The sequence below is a fragment of the Accipiter gentilis genome, chromosome 2 (genome assembly GCF_929443795.1).
Source record: "Accipiter gentilis chromosome 2, bAccGen1.1, whole genome shotgun sequence".
Lineage (NCBI taxonomy): Eukaryota > Metazoa > Chordata > Aves > Accipitriformes > Accipitridae > Astur > Astur gentilis.
Window position 1 is genome coordinate 35637715 of NC_064881.1, and position 14666 is coordinate 35652380.

General features: G+C 45.8%; 1 protein-coding gene across 1 annotated transcript in view; it reads right to left on the reverse strand.

Annotated features, from left to right (window-relative positions):
* Positions 1-14067, reverse strand: part of SYBU (syntabulin) — a 44558-nt gene extending 30491 nt beyond the window's left edge. The window contains exons 1-2 of the mRNA XM_049824739.1: positions 13874-14067; positions 13502-13688 (exon numbers count right to left, since the gene is read on the reverse strand). Of these exons, the coding sequence (XP_049680696.1) occupies positions 13502-13688; positions 13874-13900 (214 nt within the window). The 5' untranslated portion in view covers positions 13901-14067. The remainder of the gene's footprint in view (positions 1-13501; positions 13689-13873) is intronic.
* Positions 14068-14666: the final 599 nt, after the last annotated feature.

Genomic DNA, 14666 nt, shown 5'->3' on the forward strand with positions numbered 1-14666 from the left:
ACCCTGTTCATAATTTAGGTCAAGCCTGATCTTGCAATGAGCTTTGCATGGGCAGATTGTTTAAAAAGTCAGTATATGACTGTGCATTTATGAGGCAAAGTGGCACCCTGTAACTATCTATCTCCCTCCCTGCTTGCCTCCCCTCCTCAAGAAAGAGCAGCTTCTGCTATTGTTAACTATTGCTCCCCCAGCACAGTAAAACAACCTCATCCTTTCATGTGAACGAGTTTTACTTCATGCCTGGCCAGTTCCCCTAGCCTCACCGATTTGTTCCAATGTTCTGCTTTCTTGTTTCTCCGTGTCCTGCCTCCAATGCTGAGCCAGTAACTGTAGGTGCTGACCATCCAGTGCATGCTATATGCATCAGCACTTAACAGCAGCCAGCAGCCTGAGGTGTTGCTGTCCTGGCCTCTGCAAAGTGCCAGACATGATGCCAAGCCACGGGGCCAGGACCAGCCTACTGCCACAACTACCTCCCAAGGCACAAAGAGCAGTAACGATGCAAAGCACCTAATCCAGCTTAATCATATTTCATTGCTTCAAATCAGTTCAATTAAGCCTACAAGCATCTCCTTCTGCCACCTTGCTGCTGCCTTCTGCAACTCAGAATTAGTTCCTAGAAAAATACTGGGAAGGAGAAGACCACTAATAAGGTTTCCAGCCCATCTCCACATTCACGCTGACTAAAGCAGGATTGTTGCCCACATGGTTTTAGTTTACTTTTTATCCCTTCCACTCCCATCAACATCACAATATAACTCAACACAGAGAAGGCAGCAATTTCCTCCCAGATCAGTGCCTATTTCCTTCTCCCAAGGGTTCAGAGCCTCTTCTGCAGGCTGAATGAATGCTACCTTCAGAGCAGTGGATCAGCACTGCTGAGTGAGCTTCTGAATTGCATTTAAGCAGCTCCTTTAGCTATGTCCAAAGCATCTTCTCTTTAGAAGCACACAAAAGTTTTATAATTGAACACATTCAGAAAAAAGTACAGGTTCATGCAGTTTATTTTTTCTTACAACCTTTCTTATATGTTTTTCTGTGTACCATTATTTTAAAAACTTTGTGTTTAAAAAAAAAAAAAAAAGACAAGAAACTATTTCCTTCATCTCTCCACCAATAAAATCACTGCAACTGCTGGACAGGTTCTGCAGATACCATAGATGTGTTTGGTATGGGAGACTTTACATATAAGTAACTCCCAAAGCTATCATAGCATCATAGAGTATCTCAAGTTAGAAGGGACCCAAAAGGATCGTCGAGTCCAACTCCCTGCTCCTCACAGGACTACCTAAAATTAATCATATGACTAAGAACATCATCCAGATGCTCCTTGAACTCTGACAGACTTGGTGCCGTGGGGAGGCTGTTCCAGTGACCAACCACCCTCTCAGTGAAGAAATCTATACAGATGCTACCTGGAAGAACCTCAGAAGCTGATAAAACCTTTAAACAATGAAAGAACTTAACTACAGTGTTAAAAATTAGGGAATTAAAAACCAACTATGTAAAACTAACTGTGATAAGGAAATAGAGCAGCTAAAGAAAGCATATAAAAATAGCATATAAAAAGAGATATTTTAATTAACCACTCCCCCCATCATTGCCTCTGATATCACACTGGTGACACTGTATGATCAGATTATATCCTTTCTACATATCCTCGTTTTACCCTTAAGGACTTCAGCTTTTGTTGCAACAGGGCATTTATTAACAGAACAAATGAGCCTGGCACAAAGAACAATAGGTCTTCTCTACTTATACCCCTTGTGACCTTTAGACACACCAATAACCAGGTGTGCATTCCCACTCCAGCTGAAGTAAATCAATGATTTTATTGTACTCCCTTTCCTCTGATCGTTTGTTGTTTTTTATATAATGTGTAACTTCTATTCCTTCCACCTAGTATTAGCCAGAAATGTGAACAAAATCATATAGTTTCCAAATCTAGGGCAAGCTGCAGAAAAACATTTTTCTGTGTCGGCTTTTTGCGGTGCCTTTTGAAGTATCAAAATGTTTACTATCACAGAAGGGAACGGCTGCATATGAAATGCCAGCGCCCACCACCACAGGCAAGCAAAGCCCTGCTCTATGCTGGGGGATCCACCTCCCAGCCGACCTGCAACGCACTGTTCCGGCACAAGGAAAAGTCCCGCTGAACACTGAGGTGCCACCCAACCGCTCAGTGCAAGCCAAATTGCCTGCCCTTGCCTTCGTTCTTCCCTGCTACCGAGGCCTCAACAGGCTATTTAATTGTATTTAATACTGTAGGAGAACTCCCCACAGAAGAGCAGCAGACCTCCCCGCGGAGGTCTGACAGCGCACCAAGCCGGTGGCCCCTCCAGACCGCCCGGCCACCTGCCCCGCTCACCGCCGCAGCGAGCGCCCCTGCTCCTCCTCCCCAAGAGGAAGGGTGCAGCCGCGGCAGCGTGGCTTCAGTCTCCCGCAGGCCTGGAGGCTCCTCCGAAACCCCGCCGACAACTCTGACAGAAGGAGGCGAAGACCTCCACCTGCCCAGAAATGGGCCAAGAGAAGGAATCTTTCGCCAAAATTGGCAAGGGGCTAACAAGAGCAGAGGAGCCCACGATGGGATTTACCTTCTGCTGAAGACGTGATGTGAATGTAGTTGCCAGCAAGGTCAGCGTTTTGGGTTTGTGTGGCTGGGTTTTGGTAGCGGGAGAGGGGCTGCAGGGCTGGCTCCTGTGAGAAGCTGCTGGAAGCTTCCCCGGCTCCAAGTCGGACCCACCTCTGGCCCAGGCCGAGCCCATCAGTGACAGTGGCAGCGCCTCTGGGAGAACAGATTTAAGAAGAGGAACCTGCAGCAGAGAGGGGAGTGGAATGTGAGGGGAACCCCTCTGCAGACAGCAAGGTCGGTGAGGAAGGAGAGGAGGAGGAGGAGCGGGGGAGGAGGGGATGCCCCCCCAGCCCGTGGTGAGACGGCAGGCTGTGCCCCCCAGCCCATGGAGAGGAGCGGGGGAGCAGATGCCCACCTGCAGCCCAGGGAGAGAGAAGCCCACGCCGGAGCAGGGGGATGGACGCCCTCCAAGATGGCCGGGACTCTGTGGGAAAGCCCGCACAGGAGCAGGCTGTGACTGAAGGACTGTGGCCCGTGGGAAGGACCCATGACAGAGAAGCTGGTGAAGGACTGTATCCCATGGGAGGGACCCCACTCTGGAGCAGGGGACGGGTGAGGAGTCCTCCTCCCCCTGAGGACGAAGGAGCGGCAGAGACAGCGTGTGGGGAGCTGACCCCAACCCCCATTCCCTGTCCCCCTGCGCTGCTGGGGGGGGGGGAGGGAGAGAGAACCGGGAGTTGGGTTGAAGTGGGAAGGAGGGAGGGGTGGGGGGAAGGTGTTCTAAGATTTGGTTCTACTTCTCATTATCCTGGTTTTTATTTGATTTGTAGTAAATTAAATTGATTTTGGTTTTCCCCCAAGTTGAGCCTGTCTTTTGCCCGTGACCATAAGTGGTGAGTGATCACTCCCTGTCCCTGTCTCGACCCATGAGCATTTCTTTATATTTTCTCCTCCTCATCCCACTGAGGCCATGAGGGGAGGAGTGAGCAAGGAGCTTCGTGGTGCTTTGTTGCCAGCTGGGCTGAAACCACAATAGTCAGTTAAGGATTCAGTCCTATAAGTCGGCAAGAGTTTTGCCCCACTAAGGATTTCAGGTCCAGACTTCTCAAGAATACAGACAGACCTGATTTACCTTCTCAGGCATGTGAGCATCGGGAAGATAGAAGAGGGAAAGCTGGCAAAAACTGCTGTGCGAGTCCATACTTCTGCTCTTGCCTGTATTATTTACTTGCACAAGAGGGAAAAACACATGAATTTATAACACACAACTGTCATTGCTTTCTTAGTAATGTTCATGGTGTCTTTTTTCACAGTGGCCTCCGAAGAGCATTCTGGGAGTAGACTTTCCCTTTGAACATCAGCTGGATTTCATCACTGAAACTCTACGTCCAACACCTCTCCCAGATCAGACATGCTTGCCAAGTTTCAAAGCCAAGCACGGGATAGTGTCTCCTCAAACAATCAGGGAAGTTGCTCAGAGCACTCTGACATTTGCATGCACTGACTAACTTTCAAATAGTAAAGTCAAAGTATAAACAACAGCGTTAATGAACTGACAAAAATATTGTTCTTGTAGACTTTAAGGCCATATGCTGTGACATAATGATTTTCTCTGATTTTCTGGGCACAGAGACTTTAGAAGTTTCACTGGAATATGCCTTAGAACCTTCTTTAGAAAAATACTGCTTTTTCCTAAAGGCTTCAAGAAATACTCAATACACAACCTCCTTATATAATGCATCCAAATAATTAATGATGCTTTCACTGAGAAACCACTGACTTACTTCTACTTTCACTCCTAGCTGCCAGATCTAGTTATGCTTTTATGCATACTTTTATGACTCTGAACTGTTCACCCCCTACCTGATCCCTATTCCACTGTCCCATTTTCATCGTCTCTTAAGGTTCCCTTGACCAGTGTTCAGGCTGTACATACTCTGCATTTCCACTATGAAATATGGATTCCAGAATTAAACATGGGCCTCTAACAAACTTTTAAAATGTCAGTGTACCAAGGCAAAAACAGCTTTCTGACTTTTACTTGATGGCTCCGTTTCCGTTCATCCCAGGATCTGTTAGTCTGGGTAGCCACGGCTCTGCCAGTATGGTGCACTGCAAGCTGGCTGTTGACGGTGAGGGTACCACCAAGGGTATATCAGAATTTTTCAGGATAATCTCCCAATCTGCTTGTCTACTCCACATTTTTTGATGCCCTACATGTTGCTTTGGTCTCCTTTTCTGACTGGTCTTGTAGCACAGGGGTGTTTTATGCATTAATGAAAGTTGCTGACACACACCAAAGGGAATATATCACCTAGCTTCCACCTGTAAGGCTCTTTCTGTATTAAATGGAGAAAAAAAGGCTCCTCTGGAGGGTAAGTCAAAACGACAGCCTAATTCAGGCCAAGTCATCCCATTACTCTGAGTCACTGTCTGGAAGATCTCACCTCTCTCCATTGACTAGCACAACCACTGTTCTGACTTGGGCAGCTGAACCAGTGAGGTGTAAGGGCTTACGGCCCAGTCAGAAAACATTGCTAACGGGAGATTCACAATATCATTCTGGAACAACTAGGCAACACAAAGGATCACAGTAAAAGCAGCAGGATGAAACATAATAGTATAAAATGAGTAGTAAACATAGAAAGACAGAGGTAGAGCATATTTGCATGTACACCACCAGGCTCAATAGGCTCTCCTCACAACACTGAATGGCCCTCTGGAGGCACCCTCACCTGCCCAGCAACGATTTAGGGAGCACAGCCTAAGGTAAGAAGTGTGACTATTCTCCTCAGCTCCTATTTGTACTAAAACATTTCATTTTTACTGCAGCCATTCCATAAGGTGGTTTTATGTACTCTAGAAGATTAGTCATTTGTTACAAACAATTTGCCACCTGCAAACTTGCAAAATCACACAGACTGTTGAAAAAAACATTTAATAACTTCACTAAAAGCAGAGTCCTGAAAATGCTACTAGTTTTGGTCCTTCTGTTCAATCCTAAACTCATTTTACAGCTATTTTTAAGATCTGTTGGGGTTGGTATTTAATCAAATTCATCAGAATATCATGTGCTTGTGAGGCAAGTGTCTTACCAGAAGTCAAGCACACTGAAGCAGAGCAGAAGAGCAACTGAAACTATAGCCCTGTCAGGAAAAGAGAGGAGGTTTATTTGACAAGGCCTACTTATATGAAATCCTGCTAAGCAAATTAATTCCACGTTTAATCTCTGTGTCTCTGCAGACAGAACTTGAATTAGCTATGCTCCATTTTGCCTGTGAAGGAAGACAGGCTAGCAGCTCCACCACTCCCTGAGGTCACCTAGAGAGGCTGTGCAAACTCTTGTCCTTGAATGTTTTCTAGACTCGGATAGACAAAGCCATGGCTGATGTGACGTAGTGCTGGAAGCAGTCCTGCCTCAAAAAGGAGGCTGGATGAAATGATCTCCAGAGGTCCCATACAACCTACATGCTTAGTATTATACTTTTCCTTTACATTTTTTTAGATATTCCATGGCTCGGAACCACCCCATTTTTCCCAGTCCATCTTTCAAGCTGGAACTATTGATTTTAATGTTCTAGTCATAAAATTTAACCCAATAGTGAAATAAGTAAAATCAAGACTAAACATCTTCAACCCCTTTTGATTGTTGCTGAGGTTCCTATCATTAATATACAGGCGACTTTTACACCTGTTCCTTGCCAGCCCCTTTGACCTTGCTTCCATCACACCCAAAGGCTGACCACTAATGGCCACTACTGAAAATTTAGCATGGAAGCTGCTCACTGACTTTGGCAAGAGGTCCTCTCTGCTCACTCACAGCATGGCATAAATGGTGACAGGCTCAGATTGTGCAGAAGAGGGGACAGGAAGGTGAAGGAAGATGGACCGATCCGCTCCTACAGCTTGGGCATCTTTTACAATGCGGTATTTCCCATAAACATGCCCTTAAAGGTATCCGCTCTTGACATCTGATCATACAATAGCTAAGTTACACTGAAACAGCAAGTTTTAATTGACTTTGGCAGCAAATCTACTAATCTTCCTTCTATTTGAACATTTCACTAACAAGCAGGACTGACGTGAGTTCTGGGAAACCATCTGAAAAAAGGACTATATAATTGTGGCTTACTGGCTTTGTCATTACATTTATAGCACCACTAATGGTATTAGTATTACAGAACAAAAGCATAAAGGCTTGCTAGTAAAAATATCAATAAAAATAGTACTGTTACTAGGAGAGCGCTGTGGTCAGGAATAGCATAGCTCCTGGCGCTTTGATATCACATCATAGATAACATTTGGACAAGGGGTTTAAGATGATAAAGGACAGAAAATATATCTGAAAATTTTAAAGGAAAGTTTTAACTAATGGTGAGGAGAGGAAAGAGTCTGACAAAGAGACAAAGAGTAGTCTTGGCTGTTTGGCAGGGTTTTTTAAGCACTTTAGTAACTAGATCTCACTAACCTTTCCTGAGGCCAATAGCTGGAAGTGGAACCACTGCTGCTACCTCTGGTGGGAGAGCCTTGACTACATCCAGTTTAAGAAACATTTAATATTAACATTATGTGAAATACCTGTGTTTATATAGATGGGTTGCTGTGTGTGTGTTTTTATGTGTTTAATTCCATTATGCAGCAAAGGAAGAAATTATAAATACTCTATCCAAATTTGAAGGTATCATTTTTGGAAATAAAAATTCTCAATAGACCACACAGAAATTTGTACCTGTTCCTCAAATGGTACAACATGTTATACTCCTTTGTTCTCATATAGCTCTGCCTCCATGGCTGACAGCATATGACTGTGACCCTCACAGATTCAAAATCACCACATAAGCTTGCACTGTTTACCTTCTAATGATGCTTTGAAAACACATATATTCTACTCATCGTTGTTTTATGCATTTTTTTTTTTTAATTGCCACCAAACCCAGACTGGCACTTAGCATCACCACAGAACTCACTCACTGTATTTGGTGATACATATATGTCAAAACACTGTTCCAAAATATCAAGGATGTATATTAACCCTATAAATGTAGGGTTAAAACATGTCATATAGAATTTCTTTTAAAATATCAAGATTCTCTTTTAATACAAAAGCAATCAAAGACTTCCGATTAAAGGTTCATTTCTGCTACAAGTTGTGATGTTCTTCAATATGCATGGCAACATTCAACTCAATAGAATATTGCATGAAAAGCACTTGAAAACAGAAGTATTAGATTACGCATTGGTGGTGAAGAAAATACACAGCATAGCTTAGAATTCAGTCCGTAGCACACAGCAAGCTGCAACAAACAGGGTGGTAGAAAGGGTGAGGTACTGACTGTTCTCAGGACACCATCCAAAATGTGCCAGAGAGAACGGGAACTCTTCAACTGACCTCAGGAGGCTCTGGGTCAGGCTTTAAAGGTTCACAGTGCTGACAGATACATAAAAAGGTGACAACAAACATTCAAAAGGTCAAATATTTTGGCTTCCAGATGTTGCTGTGTGGCACAGGAACAAAAGGATTGTTACTTAGTAAGAGGGAAGCTGAAAGAGAATCAGGCAAAGGCCAAAAACTGAGGAAAAGGCAAGCTTTGCTCTTTAGTACCTAGGCACTTTCCTCATTTCCATGTTTGGAACAGATCTCTGCACTGCAGAAACAGAACTGGTGGTTAACAATATGAAGCAATAATAAATTATTGGACATAAGCTGGCCCAGCAGGAAATTCTCTAGGGAAGCAGCAGTGAGAAAGGGAAGCATGTCCCCAGTATCACCTTTATGCAAAGGCCATACATGCATTTTTGAAAGCAGATTTTATTTCAACGTTTTTGTAAATTAGTATCACAGTCACTACTCAACTGCCTTACAGAGGGCTGCAAACAAATGCGCTGGAGAAGACCTCCACTTCAGAAGTTTGAAACAATGGCAAAAGGACTGTGGAAAAGCGTAGCATGAAGGACTGCAGGAAAGAGAAGCTAACTTTCAGTATCACATACTTGAACACTTTCAAGCATCTCTCTTTGATTCAGTAACTCACGCTAAAAAAACAACAAATAAACCAGTAGGGAACTATTCAAACAAAATATCTCTTCCTGTAATAAGAAACAAGAAGAAGGGAGAGCTCACTGTTTCCATAATAATACATACATATATACAGACATATACACACACCAGCAATAGAGGTAGCTATTCTTTTCAGTCATTTGTACTACCTCTCTGGCCTCAATCCGTTGGTTTGTTAAAATACTGCAAATTTGTTTTCCTCCATCTTTTTCTACTCAGAAATATATATTTAAGTACATACACCCTAATAGTGTAGCCTCCAAGGCTAACTGGTTTATAATACAACCTACTTCAACGTTTAGCAAAGCAATTATTTACCGGAGTGTGAGAAGGTACAGCTTTTTGCCCAGTAACACCCGTACAATCCTTTTCTTCTTGTCTGTGGCTAGCAATATGGGTTGTGCATTCACATGGACTTTAATAAACCTGCCTAAAGCCCACATGCTTTTTTTGACATACCCACTGCGAACTCAGCCCCAGCATCCATCAACAGTTGGGCCAACTGGCAAATAACCTCTGGGTTCAAGGGGGCTGTGCACAGGAGCAAGCGAGCAGGGAATGGTAACACTGAGATTCCTGTGGCAGTGCCTACACCGTGGGGCTTACAGTGCGGCCAGGGTACCAGAGCATATTTATTGTGCCAGGAGTGTAAAGAACAAGATCTTTACACCAGAAATGAACCAATTATGAAATAAGCATTGAACCCAGATCATGACATTTGAAAGGAAAAGCAAAAAAAGAAGCTGCAACTCCTATTTTGTATAACTTTGTTGGAGTGAGTCACAATCATTCATGTACAGAGATACTACTGGTTTTCAGTGGCCCATGGTACTATGCAGACTAGTTAAAGAGGTGATTTGTAGGTAAGCCCAAGAAAGAGGAACTGTTTGCTATGGGCATAAAGCAGCTCCTCTTGCTCATAAAGTCTTTTGCTGAAATGATTATTAAATGCACAAGTGCTTCCTGCAAAGCTGCATCTCAGTTAAAAAAGCACCGCTGCATTACCTGCAGAAATTCAGGAGGCTGGCTTCAGAAGAAAGGCTGAAGGAAAGCTTGGGCATCATTATAAAGGTAGCATGTAACAACTCTTCTTCATAAGACGAAATCTAAAAGCTGAGCTATTCAGAGGCAGAAGATAGAAAAAAAGTGTATCCCAAGCTCACTTCTTTTTAAAATGAAAAGCTAAACAGACTGTTACTGAGTCTAGCACATCCAGGCTGTCTTCAATCCAACACGCAACTGGCTTGGTATCAAAAGGACGTGTACACAAAACCCAAGGATAACGCCCCACCCCAAGGATCTTATTTCTTACAAGGCAAGCACTGCAACTGGAACCACCACAGGCAGCCTCACTCTTTCCCGCAGCAGCTGCTCAGTCATGGCCCCGCAAGTGGATGATTTGTTTGCGATGTTTAAAATCGTGCCCTCCGCCCAACTGACAAGGTAAGCACACGCAGCCACTTCAAAACCAAGTGCAACTTATGAGGAAAACACGCATGGCACGGGCAAATGCTCGGTAGCAGCTGAGCCAGATGAAACTGCTGGGAGGGTGTTTTTTCATCGTTTGACATCACAGGAGTTCTGTGACCGACATCCAAGCCGAAGGAGGGCAGTGGCAGAAGGAAGAGAAGTGCTCCCGTATCGAATGACAAGCAGGACCCCAGATGCACTAAGATTTTAAGGAAGGATTGCACACAGTGAATACTGATACAAAGGCTCAGCTTGCCTACACAGCATCCAGAAAGCATCCATGTTCACTTGGCAGAAACAAAGAATATCAGAAACACATTTTGTCAGGAATATCATAGAGAAGATTAACAGTCTTACCGTGTTTTCACACAGACTTACGAAACAGAACTGACATGAAGTCAATTGCAGATAATTGTCCAACACGATCAACTGAGTCTCTGATCCAGTCACACAAGACAAAGAGGGAGCTGATAACACAAATTTAAAATTTACCTCAGCCAGAACTAACAACCTCTTTGAAAGAAACTAAGCATTAAAACAAGGTGTCCCTCGTCTGTTGCCCAGAGGTATTTTCTGCTGTTGCCACCATGCTCACAGCAGTGCCACGGTTCCCAAAGGTTCCCCCTACCTAATCCAACATTAACGATACCTGGAAGACCCTGCTGCTCTCATTTAGAGAGAGAGGAGAGCTCCACGCCTTCATTTATGAGTTAGGACCAATGTAAGCACCCAGGGAAAATGGACAACCTCAGAAGCCCTACGGATTTAAATGGACGAGGAAAAAAGTATCATTTCTACTGGGGGAAAAAGAAATCTACTGATCATAACCACTTGGTGTCAATAACAAAGGAAGAAAGGTAGAGAGCAACTCATCAAGAGAAGGGTAAAGAGGAAAGGGATTATTCCAGGGGCCAGTTCACACTCTCTGCTGCTTATCAAGAACCTTTTGGGTTTAATGCTCCAAAGAAGTTACAAAAAAGAAATTTATCCAGAGCTCATGAGGCTTTTCATACTGTCATCACACTATTGTTCACATTATTCATCTACTCACCTATTCCAAATTCATTACTTGCTAATTTTAAATACACTTTCTGCACATGCTACTTCTTGGTTAGGATGGTAAGCGCCTAGCGAAGCACCAGGAGAGGCAGGTCAGAGGCTGTGGTCCCTCCACTCACCTCTCCACACAGCTCTTCGCCTTCCCCTCCCCAGAAACTGGAACCAGCAGCCACCTGCTGCCACTGGGGAATTTCAGTCTAAATTAGAGATACTATGATAAAGAAGGATCGTAAGTGGAAGATGGAAGATATGTTAGAGAATAAGGAAATCAAGCCAGTGACCTTTGTCATACCTGCAACACAGTGAAAAATCCATCGAACCTATCAACAACACAACCACATACTGGGATGGAGGACAGTGCCTTGGCTGATCCGTGGCTGCGTAAGGTTTGAAGACTCGCAGCAGTCAAAGTGAGTAGTGCATACCTGTACGGATGCTGCAGGCAGCTTGAGAAGCACAAAGCTCTCAGCATGGGGAAAAAAATCAAACTAAATCAACATAGCATTCATGGAAGAATAAAAGATAAATAAAGGAAATAAAAATATGACCAGCTGTGCTTATAAGGCAGGTTAAGAGACCAGCATCACACCCTTAAATACCTCTGTGAAAAGCGCCTTAAAACTGTCAAGCTGTGAGATCAGACACACCCAGAGTAAATACAAAGCTCTGCTGGGACTCAAGACAGCTTATATAGTGCAGTGGGACAGCAAGGGTATTACTTTGGCAGCTCTGTGTTGAGTAGATCTGAAGAACACCATACAAACCCAAAAGATATAAAAAAAGAAGGTCAGTAACCAGGATGAAAGGCTTGTCAACACACAGGGCAAAAAAAATCAGGATAAAAAGCAGCCATTTGGGAGAGATCATAAAAATAATGTATTTCTACAGAGCTTCAAAAGATTTTACTTCTTTGTAACAGGCAAACTCAAGCAGGTAAGTTGGAGGGATTCAAAAGGCATGGGAAAAAGACTTCAGCATTCTTACAAAACTGTGCTGTTTGTTTAATGCTCTGCATTGTTCACTAAACAATAACCAAATAGATCATTCCACTGAGCCTGAATTGCAAAATCTATCCAAGCTAAGAAGGAAATGGTAGACTCAAACATGGATATTGTGTTTCTCATCTAGGAAAACTGACTGTTCTTGTACACAGTGTTCAATACACTGCTTTTCACTAAAGGAATTAAAAAAAAATAATAATCTGATCCCCTGTAGTGAAGACAAAGATAAATACGAGTGTTCCTGGCCGTTCTCAGGAAAACCTTTGGTAACTGAAATACTTCATAAATAAACAAAAAGGAACTTGCTCTGATACTAACTATTACAAACATACTGGTTATAATTCAGATTTTTAGTTAGAGAATTTTATGCTCTCCAAAAGACTATTAAACCAAAATTTTTAGTCACCAAAATATCTTTAAAATTACTGCACACATATAGAGCCCAAGATGTGGCCCTCAATGCTGTTATCCACGTGCAGAATGTCATACATGGTGAAGAGTTTCACTGAATTGAAAGATTACTCACCGCTAGTAGGTATCTGAGTCATTCACTGCCGGCCGAGACACTTAAATTGTGCTACACTCTACTCAGGACAAATATTTAGCATGAAAAATCTGGTTTCAAGTTGTCCCTGATGTAAAGGGATATACTCCTTTTGAAGAGCAAATGACACTTTTGTGGTCTACAGTTGGAGAGCGGTAATTTACCTCTAGTGCATCCCCCAGCCTCTGCCTTCTCTATAGAGAAGACATCATGCCCAACTCACACCTGGCGACAGGCTGAATTCTCAAATAAACAAGATTTAATATGACGGGGAAGACTTCACCTACGTATTTTGTTCCGATTCATGCGGGGAGATCACCGTCACAAAACCAAAAGGCATTGCAGTATTTGACCCACGTCTGATACCCTTAACAGCAACTCCCCGTTTTAAGGACTCTTCGGCTTGTGGGCTTTCCAGAATGCTTCAAACCCACGCTGCAGTTTTTCAGGCAAACCCTTCTCTTTAAAGCAACTATTCTGCTGCAGTAAAACCGCCAACTTCTTAGCAGCGGATAGCAGAACTCGAAATGGAAACATCTGGTGTCGCTTACAGACGCGTATTAAAAGAACAGATACTGGATCGCCCTGGAAAAATCAATGGTCGCCCTTCTTCAGCTGCAAAGCGGGATGCTCGTCAGGGCTTGATATGAGCTCCATACGCGGATGCTGCGCCTGGGGGTGACAGCGAAGCCCCGGGGGTCGGGGCGGTGGGGTCCACCGTGACCCCCGGGGTGAGGACTTTTTTTTTTTTTTTTGGGGGGGGGGGGGGGGGGGGGAGAGGTCCCCGCCTGCGGTACCTGAGCAGAAGCTGTTGCTGCTGACGGTCCTGCCGGATCCCCCGGAGGAGCTGGGCGGGTTGAATTCCCGGCTCTCTTCTTCGGAAAAGGGCGATTCGGAAGCGGGAGAGACCTTCTGCTGCGGCCGGAGGACCAGGCGGGGGATGCGGCTGCGGGACACCTCCTTCTCCAGCTGCGTCTTCTGCTCCTGCTCGGGAAGGGACACCCCGGCGTCAGGCCCCCCTCGGCTGCGCCCTCCTCCTTCCACCATCCCGGCAGAGACGGGCGAACCCCGGTGCCCCCCCCCCCCCCCCCCGCCCCTGCGGGGCGGGGGGGGGGGGGGGGGGCACCGGGGTTCGCCCGTCTCTGCCCATCCCCTCGCCGTCTCCTCACCTTGCCGCTCTCCCGCAGAGGCCCCATGGCTCCTCAGTCACCTCCCAGCCGGGGACGGGCACCTGGCATGGGGCGAGAAGGATGCGCTAAGCCCGGGTTTTCGCTGCGGCGCTGGGGGGGGGTTGGCGGAGCCCGGGCCCGGCCCCGCCGTTCCCCGCCCCGACACGTGGTGCCGCCGCCGCCGGCCGCGCCGCCGCTGCCGCCCGCCCGCCCGCCCCTGCGGGCGCCGAGCAGGTGCGGGGCCGGGAGGGCATCTTCCTCCCCTCCTCCTCCTCCTCCTCCTCCTCCTCCTCCTCCTCCTCCTCCTCCCCCGCAGTGCCCGGGCACCTCTGTAGCCGGGCCGGGCCTCTGCCCCCGGGGGAGGCAGAGCCCCTGCCCGGCGCCGCCTGGCCCTGGTCGCAAAAGGCTGCGAGAGGAGCGTGAAGGTCCTGCAAGGCGGGCAGGCGGCGAGCGGGGCTGGGCAGATTTGACGCTGGGGCACCGAAGCTGGGGCGAAACAGAGGGCAGAGGCTGGCGGTGCAAATGTGATGGGGCGAGAGCTGTACAGATAGCAAAATGCGTCAGATGCTCGCTGCTCCTCGGCGGCTCTTTGTGGAACGCGTAGGGACGCAGAAACTCGCTTGATTCTCAGGCAGCACGTTGCACAGTATATTTAAGTGCTGTGTTGCCTTCCTTACCTTTCATTGCCATAATTGTTGTTGGCCTTCCTGTTCATTAACGCGCTTAGCGTCGGCCTTGTCCGTCGGCTCCCCACAGTGGGTCTGTTTAAAAGACGTGCGCTTATTAGCGGGAC